The 27322-nt window shown below is 45.8% G+C and overlaps 1 protein-coding gene and 1 non-coding gene across 2 annotated transcripts in view; one reads left to right on the top strand and one right to left on the bottom strand.

Moving 5' to 3' along the window:
* The window catches only part of MERTK (MER proto-oncogene, tyrosine kinase), a 108911-nt gene that overhangs the window by 941 nt on the left and 80648 nt on the right, over nt 1-27322 (top strand). Inside the window, exon 2 of the mRNA XM_060117144.1 lies at nt 21301-21721. Coding sequence (XP_059973127.1) covers nt 21301-21721 — 421 coding nt within the window. The remainder of the gene's footprint in view (nt 1-21300; nt 21722-27322) is intronic.
* Nucleotides 9093-9227, bottom strand: LOC132502261 (small nucleolar RNA SNORA70). Its single transcript, XR_009534454.1, has one exon. It is a non-coding gene; the product is annotated as a small nucleolar RNA SNORA70 (small nucleolar RNA).

Below are 27322 nucleotides of genomic sequence, written 5' to 3' on the forward strand. Positions count from 1 at the left end.
TAACTAAAAGGTTTAGCTTTCACCTATTATAGTCAAAGATGTTTTTTAAGAGTACCTGGGGAGTTCAATTTATAGTTAAACAATTTACTTCAGATTTTTTCCCTGTGACGTTTTCATTGGAAAGCTCAGTTGCTCAAATAAGAAATTCTTAAGCAGTGCACACATTAAATTACATATGCAATTTATAATTTGGGGCAACATAGCAATTTGAAGAAAACATCCGAAACATAAACCAAGCAAATAATTAAAGCAATTCTGTTCTTTACTCCCAGCCCTCCACCAAACCCTCAAAAATTCCTCAGCATTTCTGCCAGATCCATTTTTCATAATCTGCTGCAAATCTGTTATATTTTGCTACTAGGGAAGGCTGGCCGTTAACAGTAGTCTTGGACGTAGTGAATGTGGTGAAAATTATGGGAAGAGTAATAGAAACAGTAGTTTTGGTGGAAGACATTTTTTAAATGGAGTGTTTTTCTAATTTTTTTTAAAAAGCTGTAATAAAAAAACCTTTTGTAGCCAATAATCAGTTTAGGCAGATAATCACAAAAGGTCTGTTAAAATCCACCCAGCAGGAAGAATGAAAAGTTTCTCCAGTGTTTCTTTTCCTACCTTTTGCTTTTCATCTTGAATTTACCTGTGAGATGTCTGGCAGTGTTACATTTTACTTTGTGAAAAGTTGGAAGAATGGGGTTCTCACTGGCCAAGTTAGAGCGAAGTAAGAGTGCTGTAGGAAGATTAAAAATGGAAATTGGACCCCTTGTCTAGTTTTACGATTTTCATATTGCATGTTGTGGTTTCAAGTGGTTTGCTCACCAGGCAGCAGAGGGGAGAGAGAGACAGGGTGTGAATGTGTGTTTAGACTCTACACTGTAGAGGAATGGATAATTACAATTTACGCATCACTTTAACCCTGGAATCCTCCCTACCGCTCACCCCCACCCCATACACACAAACACCCTCCCACAAAGACAAACACACACAGAACTGAAACTGCTGAACCAGGGGCGTTTCTGGGCTCACCAATCTTTCCTTTCTGTTCCGTCTCTGATGGGGGTGCCAGTGAGCAACAAATCAGGCAAAGGGTCGCTCTAGAGAGCCCAGGAGAAGCTAGAGGACAAGAAATACAGAAGTGGATCAAAGCGAAGGCATTGCAAGGACCTAGCCGTTGATGAGGCAGTGCTTAGCCCCTAAACTCAGCCCTTAGAACTAATTGGGCTTTTAAAACTCTTCAATGTTAGCATTTCTCTCCCAAACTGAAGCTGTCACCACATTACAATATACTGTCAACATTTTCCCAGAAAGGACTTTAAGATGTCTAGTTGCTTATGGGCTTTGTATCAATGGACTCAAAATGCTTTGTGGAAGTAAGCAGGGCACATTTCAAAAGTAAGTAATTTTTCAAAACTTATTCTGATCCACTTCCTTAAAGTTAGGGTTAGGGTTAGGGTTTTTCAAATTGAGAATAATTATTTTTTCAGTCTTATTTTTAGAAATAATTTCCAGGTTATTCTAGGAGCAGGGCCAGTGGGTTGCCAGTCAGAGCTGGTTACGAACAGGTTGCATCTTTTGGTGCCGGTGAATTGGGAACATGCCGCGCCAGGTAGAGAGGCTGAGGCCGGACCTTGGTTTAAATGGGTTCCCCGGCCTGGAAATGAACACATGCAGACCCTCCGCTTCCCACATAATGGCCAGAATGAGACTTTGAAGGTGAATCGGGCTGGGTTGTCCCCTTGTCTGACATCCTCCAGGGGCCTCCCTTCTTTACCGGAGTTGGCAAGGACTCGGGGGCCTCCCTCTCCCTTTTTGACTCATTTCCAGTTACTCCCCCCTTGTGGCTGGAGCGGCACGTCTCCGGCGCTTTTGCTGTGGATGTTCCCTTTGGCTGGAACCTTTTCCCCAGGATCTCTGCACACTGGCTCTTTCTAGTCGTTTGGGTCTCAGCTCCGATGTTCTCCCGGAGAGGCCTTCCCTCACTGCCACTGCTACCAAAGTTCTACACACACACTCCATGAAATAACATTGCTGCCACCTGATGGGTTCCTCTTTACTTTCCGAGCATGATGCGCATTTCAGGTGCTCAGTATCTGCAGATGGTATCAAAGACCCAGGCCTCTGCAGGTCTCACCGTGTGTTCTTCCCGCTTCTCTCTTCCTACTGGCTTTTCCAGAAACAAGTGCTGCAGCTCCCATGACCTTGTGCCTGGGGGCTTGGTTGCTAGAAAACAATCTTTCATTTCACCGTGATGCCAAAGTGATTTCCTTACTAGAAATGTTAGGGTAGATTTTTGGACTATATTAAGGCCGATAGAACAGGGTGAACGTATTTTGTAGTCTCTTAACGATCCCAACTTTAAAAATAAGTCAAAAGCCAATTTTTCATGTTAAAGACACAGTTTTAACAGCTCCTTGCCCAGGGCACATTGCCCGATTCCCAGGTCATTGGGGTCCTGAGTGCCTTGACTCAGGCCTGTTGTTACTAGTTTAATCTTAAACCAAAGCACATGGCTCTGGTTGGGATGCATCTCAGCAGGAAGTTAATCATTATAAAACCTGAAAAAAGCGGGTTCACTCTGTGTGCTTCTAGGGCTTGGAATGAAAATTAACAGGGGCTGCAGCTCACGGGCTGAGTGGCCAGCGGGCCGGGCTTCCTGTCCTGCCTAACTGGCCTCTAGGGAGCCCTGGGGCAGTGACTAACTCTCAGGACCTCAGTTTCCTCACCGGTCCTGTGGGATTCTTTGTTATTTATGGAAGGATAAATGAGCCAGTGTCACATGGTAAATGCTTCAAAACTGTTAGCCATTATGACCCATGCTTCCTCTCCCTTCTCAACTCAAATTTTGCGGTAATTGTTTTTCTTAAACAAAAGGTATTGGGGGAAAAGTTTCTTCTTTTCTCACTGAAATATGTCCTAAAGTGCAACTTGAAATATGAGGGCGGACCTGTGGGCCAGCCTCCACTGTTCAGAGCGCTCTGGTGGAGGGGCTGTGGGTGTCCATCCGAGAGCGCTGAAGTCCTTGCTCTGTGGGACTGTTTTCTAGTAGTTCTCCTAGCAAAACCCAAGCTTGTCACCTCAGATGAGGCAGGGCCTGTCCTGACCACTCCCCTCCTAACCCCCCCATCACCCTCACTTGTTGAATTCAGACTTAACTTAGTCCAGGAATCGCTTCCTGTCATGTGCCTCTCAGGAAGGTATAAAAATGAAGTCCAATTCCTGCTCAGATTTCCCCACATCACTCTACTCTAAAGTGGGTGTGGTTTTGTTTTGGTTTCGTAATTTTTTGGGGGGTTGTTTGAGTGTAAACATCCAGATAATTCCTTTTCTTTTTTCCAGCTAAAACTAAGTGTGCCAAATGCAGTCTTCTGGCTGCAATGGCTAGAGAATGAGGCTTTGTTTCTTAGATGACGTTCTGTGTCTGAGTGGGTGTGTGCAGGTAGTCTTGTAGCAGAGAGACCGGACAGGGAGGCCCAGGTGCACTCCTGGCTTCCAGATGCTTCCTGCTTGGTGGCAGGTGTAAGCGAGCCCCCAGGTACCCTGGGGAAGGCCCAGACTCCTCTGCATCTCACACTCTGGGCATTTGCTAACCCTTGACCCAGAGGTAACTTGTTCCCTATCTTGTTCCTTGTTCCAGCCCTGCTGCTTCCAGCTAAAATGCTGAAAATGCAGCCTGGCAGGAGGATCCTGCATGCAGCCCATCTTTGGAGCAAGAATACCGAGAGTACCTACCAACCCAGCACTTTCTCCTTCCTGGGACTTATTTTTCTTTGTCTGGAGTGTGGCTATTGAACTGTATGAAAGATTCTTAACCACAGTGAGGGCCCAGGTCTTCCCCAATTTTGTGAGGCCTGGAAGCCTGGCCCCTCCAGCACCTGGAGCAGCTGGGCAGCCCTCCCTTCTCGGTTGCCTTGCCATTCCCACTCTGTCTGGGCCTCTGTCAGCCAGCAGGATCCAGTAGGCCTGGCCTAGCTGCCACATCCAGGCCACCTCCTTAGGTCCTGGTGTTTTCAAGTGAAGGAAAGATAGTATGTCTTCAAGAGTTTGTGGAGAAACCTGCACTCCATTCTAAACCGTTTTATTTCATCCTTTTGTCCATTTCATCCACTGTTAATGCTTCTTTCACTTAACGATAAAATGGATTTTCCATGAGTCTTGGGGGTGGCAGGGGTGGGGAAAGGAGCAGGGCAGAGGGGAGAGGGAGAAAAAGAGAGAGAGGAGACAGATGTTGGCTTTATGTTTGGACCAATATCGTATATGAGAAGTTTTACACCAAAAGCTAAGCATGTTTGAGAGACTTACGCTTGGAGAAAAACCGTTGCATTTCATAAGAGCAACGCGTAGATATTTGTGGCACCACATTTTATGCTTGTATGTTTCTCCTTGTCCGCAGTCATTTTTAACGGTGTCTCCTGGCTTTTTCCCAGTCGATCCCTTCAAAGGTGTTGTCTAGCTTCTGGGGAGCCAGCCAAGGGCCCAGCAGGATCTGATCGTCACGGGGTTAGAGCTCTGCCCCAGCTCACTCGGGGAGGGGCCCATCCTCACAATTTAGGTCTCAGGCTGGCGCTGGACAATCAGGCAAACACTGTCTGACAGATCCCTTTTCTTTGTCGTCTGCTTTTTGGGGCACGGGGTGGGGTTGGGTGCTCTAGCTGCCACGGCATTCAGGGCCAGTAGACGCCTTAGAATGTGCCTGAGCTCTGGTCCTCCCTCTCCTTGGACATACAAAGGAAAGCCTTGTTTATTTTGGAGACGAGATTGTTTTCCTATTGTAAGCCGTGGGGCTTTTTAAAGCTACTAATAGAAGACCGACTTCATTATCGTTTTAGAAAATGATGGAATTGTTCTCCTAATTTCTTTTTCAGATTGTTCATTGTTAATGTGCAGAAATGCAAGTGATGCGTATATGTTGATTTCATATTCTGCAAACAAACTTTGCTAAGTTGTTTTATTAGTTCTAATAAATTTTTTGTGAAATATTAAAAAAAAAAAAAAGAAAGAAAGAAAATGATCTTTTTACCAGTAAGGACAGGCTGTCTTCGTGGAGGATATTAGAACATAGACTCAAACTTGCTGAAAGTACTTTTCTGTCCCTGAGCTACTTAGTGAATACACAGCGAAGTGATGAATATTCATGGGCTCCCAAGGGTGGCCTGTCTTTGGAGGCCCGTTTTTCCACTCGCCTCAGTTCAGGGCAGGCTGCCTCCACGCAGGAAGTGAAAGCAGCCTGTAAGCCTTTTCCCAATTCTGGCACACGATTCAAAGATTTGTGGATGAAACCAATGTTCTTTGAAAGTTTGGGGACAAAGTAAAAAAGAAGCTCTTAGATTTTAGCATGAGATTTCAAGCATTAGGTTAAAAAAATAATAACCACTTTGAGAGTCTGAAGATGTAAGCCCTCATCCCAGTTTCAACGTGCAGGGACAGCTGGGGTGTGATGCTTCGCCTTTCTGAAATTCCACATCTCCGTTGATTAAATGGTGGGGGAGTGCGGGTTGCAGATAGGTGATTCTGGGGCCCCTGGTGGGCAGAAAATGGATTACATCTGAAGGAGACAAGTGGGCTGGGATGTTTTCTCATCGTGAGGTTCAGACATGGTGCCTTCCATGAGTGTGACGCCGCCAGACCCCAGCCCTGCCCCTGATGCTGGCAAAAGGAGTGCAGGCATCAGCCCAGAAGTGGGGCTAGAGGCAGCGCGGGGTATTTCTTAAAAATGAGTAATGCCAGTGGCTTCTTTACTGTGGGAAGTTGCCCTTCCCCGCTGCCTGGGCTGTGTCCCCATGAAAGCCCCCTCCAGCTCTATTCTGGGGCAATAGAATAGTCTGGAAACACGGAGGTGTATTTCTGAGGATACTGGACCTGCCCAAACAAATGACAATATGTTAGGTCACAAATTAAGTTTCAATACATTTAAAAGGATTTAAATCATACAAAGTGTGTTTTCTGAACACGTGGAATGAAGTTAAAAATTAACAATGGAAGAAATTTAAGAAATCACAAACGTAGAAATTGAACAACACTACTAAATAACGAATGGGTCAAAGAAGAAATCACAAAGAAAGTTAGAAAATATTCTGAGATGAATGAAAATGAAAACACAGTAAAACTTATGGACTTATGGGATGCATCTAACACAGTGCTAAGAGGGAAATTTATAGCTGTAAACACTGATATTGGAAAAGAAGATAGCTCTCAAATCAATAACCTAAACTTCCACCATAAGAAACTAGAAAAAGAAGAATAAACTAAACCCAAAGCAAGCAGAAGGAAGTAAATAATAAAAACTAGAGAGGAAATACGTGAGATATCACTTTATACACATTAGGATGGGAATAACAACAACAAAAGGCCAGTAACAGATGTTGGCAAGGATTTGGAGAAATTGGAACGTTCATACACTGTCGTTGGGAATGTAAAAGGGAGCGACCTCTTTGGAAACAGTTTGGCAGTTTCTTAAAAGGTTAAACGTGAAGTTACCATATGGCCCAGCAGTTCTACTCTTAGGTGGATATCCAAGACAAATAAAAAATGTGTATTCACACATACAAAAACAAACAATGAAAAAGTCTAATTATTCAATATTATGATATAATTTTTTTTTGTTTGTTTGTTTGTTTTTTTTTTTTTGGCGTTACGCGGGCCTCTCACCGCTGCGGCCCCTCCCGCTGCGGAGCACAGGCTCCGGACGCGCAGGCCCAGCGGCCATGGCTCACGGGCCCAGCCGCTCCGCGGCATGTGGGATCCTCCCGGACCGGGGCACGAACCCGTGTTCCCTGCCTTGGCAGGCGGACTCTCAACCACTGCGCCACCAGGGAAGCCCTATGATATAATTTTATATTTAGAAATTTAAAACTATTTTATAAAATAAATTGTAGAATGTAAAGCTCCAAAGCATTTTGGCTGCAAGACCCAGGAGAAAGTCAACTAGGAAGCATTTTCAAAATACAGAAGCCCAGGTCCCACCCAGGACCTGTGGACTCAATCTTTGGGGTGTGACTCTGTCCTGCCTGGGTCCAGGCCGTTGTGTGCCACATCTCTTGTTATACTCCATGGATCCAGTGTGTCTGATTCTCGAGGAGGGGTGCAGAGCCTCACACCACTCCCTGGACTCCTCCCCCCAGGGCATGTATCAGAACCTGGCCACTGAGGGTAAGAATAAAATAGTTATGTTTATCCAGGGAAGACAGCAAGTCTTGGACTAGGGTGAGAGCTGTGAGGCTGGATGATTCCTCAAGCCAAGTGCTCTTATTGAGACGGGAAGGGGGCAGGGCACACAACCTTTAAAAGAATGACATAGCCCTGGAGGACATGACATAAACTGGTTAGAACCAGCTAGGTCCAAGATGGCAGACGAGTCAACTTCCACTAGACTTTGAGCCTCATTATACACTCATGGTAATACGTCAGCCAAATGACACACCCACAGGAGTCATGACAGTTCCCAGGTCAACCATAAAAGGTCAAAAAGTGGGCAGTGACCCAATTCCTGGAAATCTGCACCCTCCCCAAAATAGTTGCAATAATCCTCCTACTCATTAGCCTATGAAATTACCCACCCCTATAAAAACCAACAACCCCCGTACCCTGGCATCTCTTGCCTTTTGAGATGGCCCACACTCTGTCTGTGGAGTGCGTTTCTCCCTGAATAAACCTTCTTTCACTTTACTATCGCTCACTCTTGAATTCTTTCCTGCGTGAAGCCGAGAACCCACACTTGGCGGCCCATCCCAGGGACTCGCCTGAGACCTGGGATGAGACCATCCTCTTGTGCCCCACTCTTTTTCCTGCAACATTATGATTTGGGGACCTACGGGTTGAAGAAAGATTCAGGGAGGGATCCCATCATTCTTATCAGGTGGGTCAGCTAGTAAATAGAAAGGCCTATCTTTCTCTTTTTACCATCACATTTTTTTTTCTTACCTACTCTTTTATTTACATACTCAAATCTTGTGATGAAATATTTAGGATACACAGAAGAATATACAGCAATAAAACTCACCTCTGTGCTCACCACTCAGCATCAGAAATCAGACATGAGCTGTACAGTTGAAGCCCCCCACTGCTCCCCTCTCTAGTCTCATCCCCTTGCTCCCCTCCCCCTGGACAAAAGCACTACCCCCTCCCCGCCATCGGTGTTTTAACTCCCACTCATCTCTCTATCCTTTGATCACACGTAATTATATTGGTAACACTATAGTGTTACCATGTCCTTGGGGTTTACGTTTGTTTGCACGTTACAGAAAACCTCGCTTCAGCGGCTCCACCAAAGGGGACATCAACTGGGAGTCCTACCATTCAGTTCAGTTTTGACACTAACTACCTAGAGTGAGCAGAGACTCCACAGGTTAAGGGCTCAATCCCGTAAGACTGCCTCCCCCCACCAACGCCCATTTCAGACACCAGCTCAGATGGAGTGTCCAGGCTGCCCACACTTCTGCCCAGCTGACTATAAATTCAGAATTCCCATGGCCTCCTCTCCCCCTCAGGTTTGATACTTCACTAGAATGATTCACAGCACTCAGGAAAGCGCTATACTTAGGATTACTGTTTCATTATAAATGATACAACTCAGGAACAGCCAAATGGAAGAGACACATAGGGCAAGGTATGTGGGAAGGGGCTCAGGGCTTCCATGACCTCTCCGGGGTACCGCCCTCCCAGCTCATCACCAACTCAGAAGCTCCTTAAACCTTGTTGTTTAAGCCCTTTATGTGGGATTTTATTACACAAGCATGATTGTTTAAGTCATTGGCCATTGGTGATTAAACTCAGTTTCCACTATTAGAGACGTATTTGACCCCACAGGCAGCCGGGATGAGCCACTTTTCTGTCACCGTATTTTGCAATTCATCCTCATTAAACTTAGTAAGTCCCCACTTCTTGGGGATGTGGATTTTCTGGTGGCCAGGGAACTTGAACTTGGCCCTGCGCAGGGTATCAATCACGTGCTCCTTGTTCTTCAACTTGATGTGGATGGACATTATGACCTGGCCAGTGTGGACACTGGCCACTGTGCTCTGGGGCTTTCCAAAGGCACCGTGCATACCTGTCTGGAGCCTAGATTGGGGTTAGCATGCCAGACATGAATGTCCACTGCAAAGGGCTGTCTCCAGGGTCCCTTAGAGCAACCCAAACAGGCAACAGGCTGCATGTACTTCCGAGGAGGCTGCTGTTTGCAGCCACTGCACTCTGGGCTCCCATGAGGAAGAGAGCGTGGTGGGCTTAGTTGGCTGAAAACATAGTATTTAATTATTATACTTTTGATGTCTTCAGAGTCTATAGAGACTGTTTCATTCCTGATATTAGTAATTTTTGTCTTCTTTTTTTATTTGTCAGTCTTGCTAGGGATTTATCAACTTTATTGATCTTTCAAACAACCAGCTCTTTGTTTCATTGATTTTCTCTATTGCTTTTCTTTTTTCAATTCATTTCCTATATTTATTTTCTTCCTTCTGCTTGTTTTGGGTTTGCTTTGCTCTTCTTTCTCCATGTTATGAGATTAGACTACTAAATAAAATTTCCCCTCAAAACTGTGTCAACTCTGTCCCACATGTTTTGATACATTGTAATTTCATTTTCATTCAGTTCAATGTATTTTTAAAAAAATTTCCCTGAGACTTCCCCTTTGATCCATAGATTATTTAGACATTTAGTTTGCAAGTATTTGGAAAATTTCTTGTTACCTTCTGTTATTAATTTATAATTATTTCCATTGTAATCAGAGAGTATAAACTGTATGATTTTAGTTCTTTTAAATTTGTTGAGATTTGCTTTATGGCTCAAGATAATGGTTTTTCTTGGTTTATATCCCATCGTCATTTGGAAAGAATGTGTATTCTGCTGTTGTTGGGTGGAATGTTCTATAAATGTAGTCTAGGTTCTTTTCATTGGCAATCTCATAAAGTTCTTCTTTATCCTTGCTTATTTTGTGCCTAGTCCTTTGATCGATTGTTGAAAGAGAGATGTTGGAAGTCTCTAATTATAATTGTTGATTTGTTTATGTCTCCTTTCAGTTCTATCGGTTTTTGCTTCACATATTTTGAAGCTCTTTGCTTTAGTGCATACTCATTTAAGACTGCTATGTCTTCTTGGTAGATTGACTCTTATCCTTACATAATGTGTCTTACTGTCTCTGATAATTTTCTTTGTTTAGAAAGCTACTTTATCTGATGTTAATGTAAGCATGCTGCTTTTCTTTTGGTTAATGGTTGCATGATATGTCTTTTTTCTATCTTTTTGTTCAACTTGCCTATATCATTATATTTGGAGTGAATTTTTTATAAATGGCAGATAGTTGGGTCATGTTTTTTAATCTACTCTGCCATTATCTGTCTTTTAATGGAAATATTTATGTCATTTACATTTAATGTAATTTGTGGTCTATTAGGTGTTGATGTTTTACCAGTTCAAGTGAATTATAGAATCCCTACCTTCTTCTAAGTCCCTTTACCTCCCCCATTTAAAGCATAATTATCTTAAATATTTCCTCTTTATATATAAAACCACATCAGACAGTGTTACAGTTTTCCTTCAACCATCAGGCATAGTTTAGAAAAATCAAGAGGAGGACGAAATTCTATTGTATTGACCAGTATTCTTCCTTTCTGTGTTTTTTCCTCCCTCCTGATGATTCAGGTTTTCTTTTTTTTATTGTTTCCTTTCTGTTTAGAGAATTTCCTTTAGCTATTCTTTTAGAGTAGGTCTGCTGATGACAAATTGTCTTAGTTTTCCTTAATATGAGAATATTTTGATTTCCCCTTCATTCCAGAAGAATTCTGAGTTGACATTCCTTTTCTCTCATCACTTAGGAAAATGGCCACTTCCTTCTATCCTCCATGGTTTTAATGAGAAATTCACTATCATATGAATTGGTTTTCCCCTATAGGTAAGGTGTCCTCTCTCTCTCTCAGTGCTTTCAAAATGTTTTCTTTGTCTTTAGTATTCAGAAGTTTGATTATAATGTACCTTGCTGTGGATATTTTTGGGGTTTATCTTAGTTGGGGTTCATTCAGATGTTTAATTTTGTAGGTTTATATCTTTTGTCATATTTGGGGAGTTTTCAGCCATTATTTCTTCAAGTGCTTTTTCAGCCTTGCCATCTTTGTCTTCTCCTTCCAGGACTCTGATGATACAAATGTTAGCTCTTCAGTACTGTAGTCCTACAGGTTGCAGAGGCTCTGTTCAGTTTTTTCTGTTGCTCAGATGGGATAATTTTCTGTTGCTCTGTCTTCTGGTTCACTGATTCTTTCTCTGCCCCTTCGTTCTGCTGCTGAGCACATCCACTGAGTTTTTTATTTTGGTTATTGTATTTTTTAGTTCAAAAATTCCCATTTGTTTCTCTTCTCAATCTTCTCTTTCTTTACTGAGACTTTGTATTTGCTAAGGCTTCCTATTTTATTCATGTGTTTCATATTCGTAATTGCTCACCGAAGTTTTTTTTTTTTTTTTTTTTTTTTTTTTGCGGTACGTGAGCCTCTCACTGTTGTGGCCTCTCCCGTTGTGAAGCACAGGCTCCAGACGCGCAGGCTCAGCGACCATGGCTTACGGGCCCAGCCGCTCCACGGCATGTGGGATCTTCCCGGACCGGGGCACGAACCCATGTCCCCTGCATCGGCAGGCAGACTCCCAACCACTGCGCCACCAGGGAAGCCCTCATTGAAGTATTTTTATGATTCCTTCTTTAAAAGCTTTTTCAGATAATTCTCTGTCATCTTGGTGTTTGTATTTCGTTCAGTTTCAGATAGAATTTTTAAATTGAAACCTAGACATTTGGGGTACTATGAGACTGACTCTTATTTGTCTTTTGTTTTACTTGGTTTTCTCTGAAACGCTGTGGTAGGGGGCCTCACTGCCTGGTGGGGGTAGAATTCTAGGTTCCCCACTCAGCCTCCATTGACATCTAAGTATGGGATGGTCCTCGTCCTCATTACTGCTGGTCAGGGGTGGGGTGGGAGTTCGGGCTGAGGGAGGGGTAGGAGTGCCTGATTACTTTCCAACTGTTCCCCACCTGACCTCCACTGATGCTAGGGAGTAGTGAAAGCCCTGAATCTCTACTAGGCTTCCTCTCATACCACCCTGCCAGGGACGAGGAGGGATGCCTTGTTAATGCCATGTGGGAATAAAAGTCGAGGCTCCCCACGTGGGCTTTACTAACACCAATCAGTAGGTATGAAAGTGCCAGTTCCCTCCTTGGCCCTCTCTGATACCACCCAGTGGAATGTGGCACCTCTTTACAGCCTGGTACGGGTCCAAGTCTAGGCTCCCCACTTGATCTTTGCTGGCATGGGTGGGGATGGGGCCATGGTTTTTCCTGGGCTGTTTGCCTGGAGGAGAGCAGTTTACTGTTTAAAAGCCTTCTGTCTTGCTGAGGTGCCCTTTCCTAATCCTTTGACTAGAGATAGCAGGCTTGTGTTGTTTTTTGTCTTTGCCTGTTAGCATTTCCAAATCTGGGACACACAGGACAAAAGGAGACCCAGGGAATTCGTCACCATGTTGTTCCTGGGTCGGTTTACCATCTGTCCACGCTTCAGGGTTTTAAAAAATGTTCGTTTTATATATCAATATAATTGCCCAGTGTTTTTAGGTGTACTTAGTGGAAGAAATAGGGGAAAGTCCATCTACTCTGTTTTTGGAGGGAATTCTGTGCCCTCTGTCACTTAGGAAAGACTTGGACAAACTGTGCTTGCTAAGATGTTTGGTCTTTAGCGACGGTCACGTTTTAGAAGGAAATATTTTTTCCTGAAAAGAAAGGCTAAAATGAATAGGATTTCAGGTATTGGTGGGCTGGAGGGTGTGTGTCAGGGGTGGCAGGACAGAGGAGTTAAACTTGGGGACAAGAGCGTCTCTCCTGGGTCCTGTGAAAACCATAGCTGGTTCTTGCGGAGAAGCAGCCCCAGATGACACAAGGACCAGGGGGGCGGCTGCTTCACAACCCTGGCCAGAAAGTGTCCCCTCAGCCTTTCTGTGACACTTTTGGCATGCTGCCAAAGGGGAAAGAGAAGGAAAGCCACCCTTGGTTGGGTAAACATATATTCCTGTTTCACTGCAAGAGGCTGAATGATCTAAGTCAGCATAATCGGTTCCATGTGTTGGCCTTTGATAGTCCAGACATGACTAGTTGCACCTTTGAAACAAGGCAGATCAGATGTTTCATGTTATGAAAGCCATAACTGGCATGGATTGTGTGCCTGTGCAGTGTTCCGTGTGCGGTGTTCTGCTCTGATCTCTGAGAGAAGGAGGGGTTACCTGTCTTCCTTCACAGATGAGGAGGCTGAATCTCAGAAGGACAAGGGACTGGCATCTGGCCTCTGAGTGGTAGAGCTGGGACTGGACTCAGGCACCAGAGTTCTTGTTCCTCCCATGCTCCCAAGCCACATGGATTCTAAGCATCAGGGCTAAGCCCTCAGGAGCCCCCCCCGCCCCAAGATGATTTGGGCCACCGGATGGATCCATTCCCTAATTCTCTGGGAATTAGGTCTGACCCTAATTCCTCTAGAATCACTAGAGGAGATTTTTTAAAATCCCGATGCCTAAGCTGCACTGCTGGCCAGTTAATTCAAGCTCTGGGTGAAACCTAGGCATCAGAGCTTTAAAAGCTTCCCTAGAGATCCTGATGTTGTGCTGGTTTTGAAAGCATGGTGGAGAGTTAGCAAATGATGGGGAAGAGTCAGTCAGTCGCAGTCCGCCGGGGAAGCTTCTTTTGCAAAGCACTTCTATCAAGAAACAGTCAAATGGGGCTTCCCTGGGGGCGCAGTGGTTGAGAGTCTGCCTGCCGATGCAGGGGACACGGGTTCGTGCCCCGGTCCAGGAGGATCCCACATGCCGCGGAGCGGCTGGTCCGGTGAGCCATGGCTGCTGAGCCTGCATGTCCGGAGCCTGTGCTCCGCAACGGGAGAGACCACAACAGTGAGAGGCCCGCGTACCGCAAAAAAACAAAACAAAACAGTCAAATGCTCAAGTCAGAAAGTGGGGTGCAGGCTGAAGGGGGTTATGGGGGGCTGCCTAAAGCCTTTTGAGTTCCTTGGAGCTTCTACTGCTAAAGTGTGTGCACAAGGCCAAGCAAGGGGGAGAGGCACCTGTGGGGCTCCAGTCTTTTTTTTTGGAGCCAGTGCATTAGGGGGCCGGGGGAGTGAGGAGTCACCCTGAAAATCATGCGTTTGGCTCAGAGGCCCGAGCCTGGCACATCCTCCAGGTGAGGGCACAGAGAGGTTGGCTAGCCTGCTTGGTGTGTTGGGGTCCCTGTTTGCCCCTCCACACCCCTTCCTCATCCTGCTCTAGGCCCCAGGAGGCCAGCCTAGGGGGAGGGCAACAGTGAACTCCCTGGGCTCTGGCTCCAGCTGGTTTGTGCTAAAGGATACTAAGTTGCATTTACTTAACTAAGTACAACCCACACAGGCATTGTTTATCTGAAATCCAGGTGTAACTGGGGCATCCCATTTTTCATCTGGCAACCCGGTGCCCGCCCACCGGAGCCTGTGTAGAAAATCTGACTCACCAACACCATGTTTTATACCAACCCCACTTTTTACCCTGTGTAGGCATCTCAGTGGTTCACTGTCACCTCTGCTTTTTTCTGCTGAGGCTGTGGCCCCTCCAGGCACAAGCACCCCACCAATGACTCCCCCTTCTTTGTGGTAAAGCCCCTGCTGGGGCCCCTTCCCTCAGGTCAGCTCTTGGTTTCTGCCTGCACTTTTCCTGCACTAGGTGCATTTATCCCGTGAATGGCCCTCCTTCTGTTTAATTCTCCCCAAGTGGCGGAGTGCTGTGCACTCAAGTTAATTTTTACCATTTACAATTTGGGGACAGTCAGGTCAGCTGATTTCAGGTTGAAGGGTTTTTTTTAAATGTCCTCTCATTCAGTGTTGCTATGCTTTATCAACTGAGAATCCTTTGCGTTTGCGTAAAGTGAAATGATTCTAAGTAGACAGTTTCTGCTCGTTCTGGGTTTGGCCTCAGCCATCTTCGGGGGTGAGAGGAGGAGTTTTTAACCAAGTGACAGCGAAGCACCCACGGACACAATTCAATCATCGGCCTGGGGGGCACACATGGAATGGGGAGGCTCTGGTCCACGTAACAGCCCTTTCACCTGGGGGGGTGGCCGACACAGGGTGTGACAAGGGAGAGGGACGGGGAGTGGACACAAACAGGATTCCAGATGCCAAAAAGCCTTTTCTGTAAACTGCAAACCCACCCCAGAATGGGGCCTTTCTCCTCCCAACCGCTGGGGCCTGCTTGATAGCAGATCGCACCGTGGGCAGAGAGGCCGAGGAACCCTTAGCTCCTGGACCAAAGTGCATCCTCCTCCTGCTCCGCGGTGGGAAGCAAAGAACCCCTAGGAGTTCAAGGATAAGTCCTCTCTCTTGCAGCTGCCTCTGGGTCTCCGGATTTTGAGGCTGAGCTTCAGAGAGCTCGGCTCATGTCCCCACCTGTTCTGTTGTCTGAGAAGCAGTAGGGAGAACCCGGTGTGGGTCCCACTGGCTGGCACTTCAGCCCTGCTCTTATTTGACCCATCCGGCCAAGGTGCTTCTGGTCCGTTCCCAGGTCTTCAGGGTAGTAAAGCAGGCTGATGGCACATAACACCAGCCTGCACTCTCCCTCCCGTGCAGCTGCCGCACTGCCCAACCCTCCTCTTGCAGCTTGGAGGGATTCCAGGGTCAGAGAGGCGGCATAAGGTTGCCACTCCACCTACTACCCCGGGACCTGCGATTTCAGCAGCCGCTGCTTCCTTTATCCACCTTGGGCTGTGTTCCTGAAGCTTCAATAAAAATCTAAAGGAGGGCTTCCTTGGTGGCGCAGTGGTTGAGAGTCTGCCTGCCGATGCAGGGGCCATGGGGTTCGTGCCCCGGTCCGGGAAGATCCTACATGCCGTGGAGCGGCTGGGCCCGTGAGCCATGGCCGCTGAGCCTGCGCGTCCGGAGCCTGTGCTCCGCAACCGGAGAGGCCACAACAGTGAGAGGCCCGCATACTGCAAAAAAAATCTAAAGGAGCTCATGCTGGGAAAGAGTGGTGAAGACCAGCCCTGGAGAGATTCCTTAGAGCTCTCTTTAATGGTTGCATCAATGCCCACTTAACAGAAAGGACTGGGGGGTCGCAGTTCTGCTGGTGAAGCTTCTTTTGCAAAGCATTTCTACCAAGAAGAAGTCAAATGCTCAAGTCAAAAAGTGGGGTGCAGGCTGAGGGTGGTTACTTCACGGACTTGAAGTATGCCTTTTCCTCTCATTCATGGGTGGCAATTATGTTGCTCCAGTGTTGCCGTTCTCTATGCATTGTCTAAGACAGACCTGACCCATTAGTCCCAGCACTCATTCCCACAAGGCCCAGAAATTCCTCCTCTGTGTGGTCAAAGGCCGGGTTCAGATGCAGGCCAGTCACAGCAGCAGCTGGTGTCTGTGGAGGCACTGATCATCTGATCGTCTCCCACCCCGCCAGGTACTCCTATCCTTGCAGGGGGTCAGAGCATGACAGAGCTTTCCTGAGGTCATGGGTCAGGCATCCAGGGACTGGGTGGGCCTTGGCTCTCTAACCACAGAGTTGCTGGCCAACCCCCAAGCATCACTGCCCACCAACCCGTCTGCCATGCACGCCCAGCAAGCACTCAGCAAATATTCATGGATTTAAGGGTGGGATGTGCTACTTGATCACACAGACAATAGCTTTACTTTAAAATTTTTATTTTATTGAAGTATAGTTGATTTACAATGTTATATTAATTTCTGCTATACAGCAAAGTGACTCAGTTATACATATATAAGTACATTGTTCATATTCTTTTCCACTATGGTTTACCACAGGATGTTGAATATAGTTGCCTGGGCTATACAGTAGGACCTTGTTGCTTATCCATCCTGTGTATAATAGTTTGCGTCTGCTAATCCCAAACTCCCTCCCAGTCCTTCCTCCCCCGCCCGCCCCGTGGCAACCACAGTCTGTTCTCTGTGTCCTTGAGTCTGTTTCTGTTTTGTAGATATGTTCATTTGTGTCCTATTTTAGATTCCACATATAAGTGATATCATATATTTGTCTTTCTCTGACCTACTTCGCTTAGTATGATAATCTCCAGGTCCATCCATGTTGCTGCAAATAGCATTATTTCATTCTTTTTTATGGCTGAGGAATATTCCATTGTATATGTGTACCACATCTTCTTTACACATTCATCAGTCGATGGACACTTAGGTTGCTTCCCTGTCTTGGCTATTGTGAACAGTGCTGCTATGAACATAGGGGTGCATGTATCTTTTTGAATTAGAGTTTTCTCCGGATATATGCCCAGGAGTGGGATCATATGGCAGCTCTGTTTTTAGTTCAGAAAATAGCTCCTTCCCTAGCATCCCCTCATTGACCAGTTTTGAGTCTAAGAGGCTGTGGTCCTCAGTATCTGCCCCACCGCAACTGCAGGTGGTTGGGGGCGGAGATGCTGCTGCAGAGGCCTGGCTACAGACCCACCACAGTCCCACTCCCAGCCACAGCAGTGTCCCTGCCCGCGTCACACCCATTTATTCTGTAGGTGTTTGCTGCATATCAGCTTCGTGCCAGGCATCAGGTTGCGTTCAGAGGATACCACCTCCAGCCCTCAAGGAAGCTGCAGGAAAATTTGTTCAGAAAAACAAGGCAAACCTCAAACAATGGACCATAGGTCTAATCACTTTATTCGTTGGCTGAAGAAACATTTGCTAATCATATCCCATGGGCCTGTCCCCGTGCTGAGCACTGGAGGAAGATGATGGTAACACAATCCTTGTCTTTATGAAGCTGGCCTTGGAATCTGGTCAAGGCCTGGGTGATCATTGGAAACACAGGGGCACCCAGCAGGGGCGCTCCACGACCAACTCCAGGACTGGATGGATGTGGCCCCCTGGGGTGGGCAGATGAGCTGCTGGAACATGTGGACAGCTACTCTTGGACCTGAGTGGGAGGCCATTTATCCACGTTGTTCAGCTGCATTTGCTTCTGAGGCCAAACTTCCCACTTTAGCTGCTGTCCCGTCCACGTGAGAAAATAACCGTGAAAGAAGATGGGGGTGGGGAAGGGAGGGGGGAGATTTCTCGTGAATTCCAGTGGCAGCCTGCGTTTCCACGTGTGCCATGGAGAGAGGACCAAATTCTCGTTAAGTTTCTGGCTGTGGGCTTTTAATACACCTCTGACTCTGGCTAAAAACATTGTCTCCACAATGGGGATCATCAAACAGGCCCACCACGTTTGCTTTTGTCATCTTGAAAATGAATGAACAAGGACACGTTCATAAAAAGTAAAAGTTTAAAAAATTTGTGGTCTGATCGCATCCTCCTACCATCACTACCTCCCCCCGCCAACAAAATAATTTTAAAGTCTTCCACTTCTGTGAGGAAAAACAGGGGGAGGGACATTATACAACTGAAGTAGTCAGAACACTGAAAAATTAGCAGCTTAAAATGTAATTTCTAATGGTCATTGCCCTGACTTTGGGGTCCAAAACCTTGGAATGTTTTTCATCTCTCCTTTTCCCACATTATCCGTATTCAGTCAACGCCCCCATATACGGCTGGCGAGGTTATGCACTGCACAGCACACACTGTAAAGCACCGTTTACACTGAAGACTATGCGGATGGCAACACCCCATCCCAGCCCCACTCCTTGCCAAAGCTGTGCAGTGAGAACCTCACCAAGCACGCGTGGTTGTTCAGCCCTCAGCGTCAACCCCTGTAGGTGAGCAGTTCTCAAGTACTGGGCCATGGCAGGTTTTAGTGATACAAAGAGAAAGTAATAGAAGTAATAATAGCTAACGTTTACTGAGCGCTTACTATGAGCCAGACACAGTAATGGCTCCTTTATTCCTAACTGCAGCCCTGTGGGACACCGTTATTATTACATCCCCATTTTCCCTATGGGGGCCACACTATCCAAGCAATGGCCAGGATAAAGCTGCCAGGTGTCCACTCCTGAGAACTGCCCTGTGTTACACTCTTCCTAAACATTTGGTGTCAAACTGACGTATCTTTTTTTTATATATATATATTTTTAAATTATTGAAGTATAGCTGATTTACAATGTTGTGTTAACTAATGCTCTACACCAAAATGATTCAGTTATACCTATATATACATTCCTTTTCATATTCTTTTCCATTATGGTTCATCACAAGATACTGAATATAGTTCCCTGTGCTACACAGTAGGACCTTGTTGGTTATCCATTCTGTATGTAGTGGTTTGCGTCTGAAACTGACCTTTAATAGGAAAGACTGCAGGTAAGTTTGCCTCCAAGAGGCAGAGGTGAATTCTAAGTGCTTTGAAGCCTGTAGAAGAAGAGTGTTCTGAGGAGGGTCTGCAGGCATAAGATAAATAGCCAGAGCAGCCATTACTGCAGAGGGATCCCCAAATCAGACAAGTTGGGGAGCATCCATTACTGCGGAAGAGACCCCCAAGTCAGAGAAGCTGGGCTTCACCTCTTCCTACCATTCCTGTACATAAAGTTTGCCTGGCGTGGGGACGACAGGAGAGGCAGGGGCCCCTCTCTGCAGAATCACCCTGACCTCCACTCCTTGGAATAAATCACCACTCCCATCACAGCACACTAATCTGTCTGGACGACTGAGCTCAAGGCCAGCCAGCAGCCGACCCACAAAGCCCTCCTCCAGAGCCTGCAGAGAACACCTGCACTCCCAGGGCCCCCGAGACCTCAGCCTCAAGGACAAGCAATGAGGTCTCCCTGGTTTCTTATAGTGAAACCTCTTGTCCTCCAACCTGGCATTCACCCCGGACGCAGTTCCCAGATGCAGCAACTGTGAGAGTTGACCGGGTCGGGGAGAGAGAGCTGGATGGAGAGGACGCCCTGGCAGGAGCCCCGGCCCTCCATTAAGGGATAAGTGTGGTCCAGAGTGACCTGCAGGGAGGAAGCCAGAGGTATAAATTCTCAGATCCCCACTTTTGCCCCCAAATCTGCTTGTACCTCCATTCACCCAATAAGTACTTAACTGAATCCTTATACTCAAAAAAATTTTTTAAGATTTTTTTTTTTTGATGCGGACCATTTCTCAAGTCTTTATTGAATTTGTTACAGTATTGCTTCTGTTTTATGTTTTGTTTTTTTGGCCACGAGGCACATGGGATCTTAGATCCCCGACCGGGGATCGAACCTGCAGCCCCTGCACTGGAAGGCGATGAAGAGTGGCCCCCGCTTGCCACAACTAGAGAAAGCCCTCGCACAGAAACGAAGACCCAACACAGCCATAAATAATAAATAAATTAATTAATCAATTAAAAAAAAACCCTAAAAGTACGACTGATGTGAGCCTATATTTTTAGAAATTCTTGTGGGTCAGATGAAATCAAAATATTTCCAGGTCTATTCCTGCAGGCAAGCATTTTGCTGGAATTTCCAAGTCATTCTGTAGCTGGTGACATAAGCACATGTTGATTTTTTTTCCCCCATGCTTAGGGTGGGTCATGCTGAGGCACAAGAATTGTAAACTCGCCCCTTTGTGACCAGTAGCAGCCTTTGCAAGACTGTTGGCCAAGCATAGTCTTGTGACTGAGCAGACAGTCAGAAGGTGATCTCAGGCTCCATCACCTGCCTGCCGTGCTGGTGAGATGGGTATGAGGGATTTGGAATGAGTCACGAATTTCAAAACCTGGGTGAGGGTCTTCCCTGGCAGTCCAGTGGTTAAGACTCCATGCTTCCGATGCAAGGGACGCGGGTTTGATCCCTGGTTGGCGAGCTAAGATCCCACATGCCACGCAGCGTGGTGGCCAAAAAAAAAAAAAAAAAAAAAAAATGGGCGAAGTGCTCAAAAGATACAAACTTCCAGTTATAAAATAGGTAAGTCCTGGCAATGTTATGGAGTTAATGCTGACTGTAGTTAATAGTACTGTATCATATATTGGAAAGTTGCTAAGAGGGTAGATCTTAAAAGTTCTCATCACAAGAAAAACAAGTGTCTCACTATGTGTGGTGTTGGATATTAACTGGACTTATTGCAGCGATCATTTGGCAAAATATACAAGTATGGAATCACTGCATCACCTGAAACAAATCACCTGAAACAAATATGTTATATTTATATATCAATTATGTCTCAGTTTAAAAAAAGAAAAAATGTTGATGGGGGCATTATATTTCTTACGTGTTCTTTAGAAAGAAGGAAGTAAGCGAATGAATGAACTTGTGAAAGAGAATATGCACGTTATTCGTGTGTGTTAAATAAATTCCGCTCATGCTTTCTGAGGACATTCAGGATGCCCTTACCCTCTCATCATAGCCTATGAAGTTGGGGACCTACTTGGAAAACTCCATTATTTAAAAGGCTAAAAATCCAATCCTCTGTTTTGCAGCTGTCGCTGAGGTGAGCGAAGAAACCAAGCCCAACCCGCTGTTCCCCGGATCTTTCCCGGGAAGCCTGCAGACTGACCACACACCATTTTCCTTGCCTCACACCAGTGGGTTCCAGCCCACCTCCATGTTTCCACCCATCCAGCCTGGAAGACCGCACACCGGAAAGGCAGCCCTTCCCGGAGTGACCTCCGCCAGGTCCACGCCCCTACCACCTCTTGCATTTAATCACACGGTTGGCCACATAATACTTTCTGAACACAAAGATGTCAAGTTTAATTGCTCGATCAACATACCTAATATATACCAGGACAGTGCAGCTATTTCTTGGTGGAAAGATGGGAAGGAATTGCTGGGGGCCCATCATGCAATTACTCAGTTTTATCCAGATGATGAAGTTACAGCAATCATCGCTTCCTTCAGGTAAGTGTTCTTTCTTCCTCTCTTTTAAACTGTTGTTGTGCTTTTGCTCATTCAAAAGCGAAAGGCTTGTAAAGAAATAACAGCCTTCTGTTTTCTGTGTTAGCAACCCCACTGGTCCATTTAGACTGTAGATTAATAGCTGATTGTATTGCTGATTTCTTTTCTGTTGGCTTTTGGCCCTCCTGGAACTCTTGGTGATCAAATGCTCTTCCCAGCTGGCCTGTAAGTCCTGTCAAGGCCTGCTGGACTCAGGAGCTCTCCCAGTGTTCTTACCTAGCAGGAGGAGACATCTAATGCACCAGGTGGGCGTGGAACTTGTGAAACAAGGCAGCCCTCCACCCCTTTCGTTTGCCCTATCTCCTCTCCCTTCTCCCTCTCCCAGCACCCCCTGCGGCTGCAGATCCTGGTACTGATGTTGCCCTCCTGTTGGGGTAGGAAGGAGGCAGAAAGTGTGAAGTCTGGGCAGTTGAGACAGATCTTCAGCCACGTGGCTCACCCTCTCAGCATTCCACTTTGTGTTGGCAGGGGCAGCCCCAATGAGTTGGAGAGAGTGACAAGGATAAGCCAGGCCAGGACATAAATCTGGAACAATCCATCGTCCCAAGGATCGAGTCCTCATACCGCAGATACTGGAGACAGTGAGACAGCTGCTTCTCTTCTCACTGTCCCTTTTCATTCTCTACTCCTTCCTCTTAGCCAGGAGGGGTTGTGTTTGTTTGTGTTTACATCAGGACTTCCTGGCATGTACAGTTTTAGAATTAAGTGGACTGTGGTCACTAAACTTTCAAAATGAATTCGGAGCCCGGCAGCGTTGACTCAGGAGGCTTTTCTCTGGGATTCCTCCACTCCGAGTGGAGCCCTCTTTGATCTGCTGTGTTTTCACTTTCTCCAACCTGATGTTTGGGCCTCTTCCAGACTGTGTCATGTCTTCTGGTGAATCATTGTGTGTTTCCTTTTCAGAAAACCACCTCGGAGTTACCATAGACCTGATGACTCCAGTTAGAGTTTAGTGTGTCAACACATTCATAAGATGACCCCCCTTTTTAGCGTTTTCCAAGTTATTTTGGTCATCATCAAGGAAAGAAAACAATTTCCGCATTTCCCGTTGGTCGATTTAAACTCTGGCTGGGTCTCTCGGGCTGCCATTCTCCGCCAGTGTCAAGACTCGGGTGTCTTGCCCATGACTCTATTTTTTTCTCCATCAACTACAAAACACAGATGTTTTTCCATTATATAGACACAGCTTCTGATGGGAGAACTAAAATCACCATTTCATAATGAATAAGGTTTAAAGGCTTATAGAAACAAAAAGCTGGCACATTGGTCTCACCCAGGGTCATTTAGGAGGAAAGCACAGCCTTGCTCTCTGGGCTGCGAGTCCCCAGTGGGGGTCCTGCCACCGGCCCCCATGAGACCGTGGGTGAGCCGCTGCATCTTCCCTGGTCTTCTTGCCAAGGAGATGGGTTTGGACCACCTGACTGGCAGCTCTAGGTGTGCTCTAAGGGGCCATTAGATATTCAAAAGATTTGGAGAGTTTTTAAACTTAGACAGTGTCTTATTCTGAACTGATGTTTTTAGAGTTCAGAAGGTGACTGGGTGGTATTTTGAGAACTTTAGAGAAAAATGTATACTTTTGCATGTATTCGGCCGAACTCTCATAAACTCATTTGGAAGAGAAAAAAATCTTATGTGACCTCCCAACCAAGCAAATTTAGTGATCAGAATTCTTGCAAAGGATGGACACTCAGCTGAACTGAGTAATATCTGGAACAGCACTAAGTCCACCATTAGGATATTCTTCAACTTTATTAATGTACAGGCAGCACTGTAGCTGTGGGTGATTCAGTGAAGTAAATTATAGTGACTTGATCGAGATTATCAATATTTGTGTAATTTCTTCCCAAGAGAGAAGGATGTTGGAGACCCTAATTTGATGTCTTTTATATGAGGACCCTGAGGTCCTTAAGAGTAGGGTGTCTTGCCCAGGATCACTAGATAGTAAGCTGGTCTTCCTTAACCAGGGAGCCTGATATGCACACCTGCAGTATCCTCTCTTCTCAAATCTTCACGGGCCCTAAGGAAATCCACTCTGGTTCCCAGAAACAGTGAAGCGTTAAACACTAGTTCTAGGTTTTCAATGGATGCCATTTTATGAGGAATTCGTTAGCCTGCAATTTTGCTGGAGTTGCCACTAACAGGACTGGCATGGACCATGTTTATTTAAGGGAATGTGCAAAAGATAGATGTCTGTATATAGGCAGGAGTCAGAGGAACTATAAAGAAAAACACCAAGTATTTTAAGTTAGATCACAGAACCATTCTTCTATAAGGTGTTATTATAATAAAAAAGGACAGGGCTTCCCTGGTGGCACAGTGGTTGAGAGTCCGCCTGCCGATGCAGGGGATGAGGGTTCATGCCCCGGTCCGGGAAGATCCCACATGCTGCGGAGCGGCTGGGCCCATGAGCCATGGCCGCTGAGCCTGTGCGTCCAGAGCCTGTGCTCTGCAGCGGGAGAGGCCTCAACAGTGAGAGGCCCGCATACCGCAAAAAAAAAAAAAAAAATAAGATCAAATAATAATAATAATAAATAATAATAAAAGAAAAAAAGGACAGAATGGACATGAATTTTGAAATGATTAGGTCTCCAGATTGGGGAGTCCACCGTTTGCAACTGCACTTGTGCTTTAAATACGAAGCAGCTGTGAGTTGCTGAAGCCTGGCAGGATTGTGGATGCTGCATTTAACTCTCTTAGCCTGATATTGGTTCCTGTTTTCTCTTTCATATCATGCAGACCCTTGGCTCCTGCCCAACCCACACTTAAACTCCCAAACTCCTCATTCTAAAAATTAGGATTAGTCAAGCTTCTGGTCTTTGATCCTAAAACAAAACCTGTCCTGGTGGAAGGTGTAGTTTAAGAGGCGTGCGGATTTAACGCACTGGAACTTCCATCTCTGTTATTGCTTCCGCTCTTTCTCACAGTGGCCATCGTAGTGCTCTCCTTTCCAAAGGAAGGAAACAAGGGGATAAGTAATCTACACTAAGGAAAGCTTTAACATTCACTGGGGACATCATTTTGGACACAAGGAATAGAGATTTTTTTTTCAAATCACAACACAGGCAACTGCCCACTAGTTATAAAAACAGCCAGCCTTGCCCTGAACGTCTGGTCATTGAGACATGAAGGACAGACCTGGTCCCTGTCCTCCTGCTATGTGCTTACGAACAGAATGGAGGGGAAGGGAGACTCAAATGTCAAGTGCAGAAGCGCTAAGGTGGTGTTGATGTGTTTAAGGTAGTGTTGCCATCAGATTTTAGATTTGGCCTTTAGGGGAGGAGGGCCCTGCATCAGGACCAAGGGAAGGACACTTCTGCTGCTCAGGGTGGACCACGACTTGTAGTCAACCCTCAGTTTATTGAAACTAGGTGTGGGAGGGTGGGAATGATAGGAGGAGCTCACAGGCATTTCAGCATGAATCCCATGTACCCCGGAAAGCTTAAAGGAGATTTGTTTTGGCGTCATGCGTGAGAGTATCCCCAGAAGATTTCTGAAACTACTTGGTCTTAGCTCCTATATATGTGCATTTTTAAGTTATTTTAATAGTTATATATGTATTTTGTTTTCATAGTTATATATATATTTTGTTAAATACTTGGAAGATACCAAACACATACAGAGAAGGAAACTATGGCCCACAACCCCAAGAAAACTTTTCCAAGCATATAGAACTCCAAGATGCTTGAAATCAAATTAGTACTTTATTACATAGATGTATGTCTTATTTCATGCACTTATTGTATGATGAACATTCACCATATTGCTAAAAGTCTTCAAAATATTTTAATGGCTGTGATAGGCCCCTGTAACTTGCTATTGTAAAACAGATTCATTTATTGAGAGTGCAAATGAAATTATAAAGGGAAAACCTTAAAAATTATTTTCAAAATGCCAAGGTTGGTGGCATACACAAGGGAAGAAGTAACTGATGTGGGACTTCAAATCCAGATGCCCTCTTGAGCTGGGTCTATCCTATGCTAATAGTTCACGTTTCACTTAGATGTCTATTATTTTTGATAGAGTCGAGTCATCTTTCATTAATGGGTGTAGGAAGCATTCCGTGTCTGCTAGTAGGTTGGAGTATTCTTAGCTGATAGCTTGGTGATGAATACTGAACATCCACACCCCCCTCCCTACTCACCCCCCCCACCCCTTGCATTGTCCTGGATGGTACATCACTTGAAAGCAGTTGCTAGACTGTGGGACTTAGGTCACCAGGCTGAGCATCCCCCTTGACACTCCAACCAGTCTCCCACCCCATCTACACTTGTTATCAGCTTGTCCAGCCCCAGGACCCTCCTTAGCCAAGAGCTTCCCCTGAAGTCTCTAAAGGGGGGTGTAACTTGTGGGACATGGCTCTAAAATCTGGTATGGGGTGTAGAAAGCTCTCTCGCTTAGGTGGAAACACTCCCTCATCAGGAAGGCACCAGCCTTGAGATCAGAAGACTTGGGGAGACTCACCCTCAGGCAAAAACAAAAGCTGATGCTCCTGTAAACTGACAGGCCCTGCAGATTTAGTTATTGGGTGATTTATGGAGAAGGGAAAGTATTTGATGTTTGTTTTTTTTATAGTCTAGGTATTCCCAGTACTCTTTAAATTCTGGCATCCTTCCCAGGAGCTAAAGCTAGAAGGATTTTACTTTCATCCTACATTTTCTTGGTAAACATGTTAAGTAGGTAGTTTGGGTCCCTGCGGGCTCCTGGCACCCGAGACGCTTGTGTTGGCGGGGCTCCCGCAGGCGCTGCGTGCCGAGACCCTTGCCACAGGCAGGGCGGGGTGCGGGTGTGCATCTGCCTGATGCCACTGCTGGCTGTTCTTTACCCCAAAATGGAATCGTGCATGAGAAATCAGCCAAACATCTAGAAAGTAAGAACCTAATTTGTTTAGCCAAACCATCAGCTGGAAAAGTTATTTTTAGCCATGGATCCCTGAGACTTTTGCACTTGCTTTATATTCAGACTTCCTTTCAGCTCAGGTTTGGTCCAAGATCCCTGAACTCAGGTGATCCACGGAATCCTGTCAGCGCCCTTTGAACGAAGGCAGGGTAAAACAGGATGCTTCTCAGTGGGTCATCTTTGTATTTCTTTTATAAGTTTTTTTTCCCATTTTTCACGGGGTTTTTTTTTATTGTGGTAACATACACATAACATGAAACTTACCATTTTAACCCTTTTTGAATATCCAAGTCAGTGGCCTTGCGTACATTCACAGCGTTATGCCACTGTCACCAAAGTCCTTTTCATCATCTCAAACTGAAACTCCAGACCCATGAAACACTAACTGCCCGCTCCCCTTCCTCTCCAGCCCTGGGTAACCTCTATTCCACATTCTTTCTCTGTGAATTTGACTACTCTAGGCATTCATCCAATATTGGTCCTTTTTTATATGTCTTTTAAGAAGGCTTGAGAGCTTAGGTGCTCCTTGCGAGCCATTTCTGAGCAGGCCGGCCTAGTTGTAATAGGTCTGAGGGCCAGAGAGATGCTGTGTGTCCTTGTAGGATGCCCTGGGGCTACGTCAGCTGAGGGGATGCTGGGGTGATGGGC

Source organism: Mesoplodon densirostris, chromosome 14 (genome assembly GCF_025265405.1).
Source record: "Mesoplodon densirostris isolate mMesDen1 chromosome 14, mMesDen1 primary haplotype, whole genome shotgun sequence".
Lineage (NCBI taxonomy): Eukaryota > Metazoa > Chordata > Mammalia > Artiodactyla > Ziphiidae > Mesoplodon > Mesoplodon densirostris.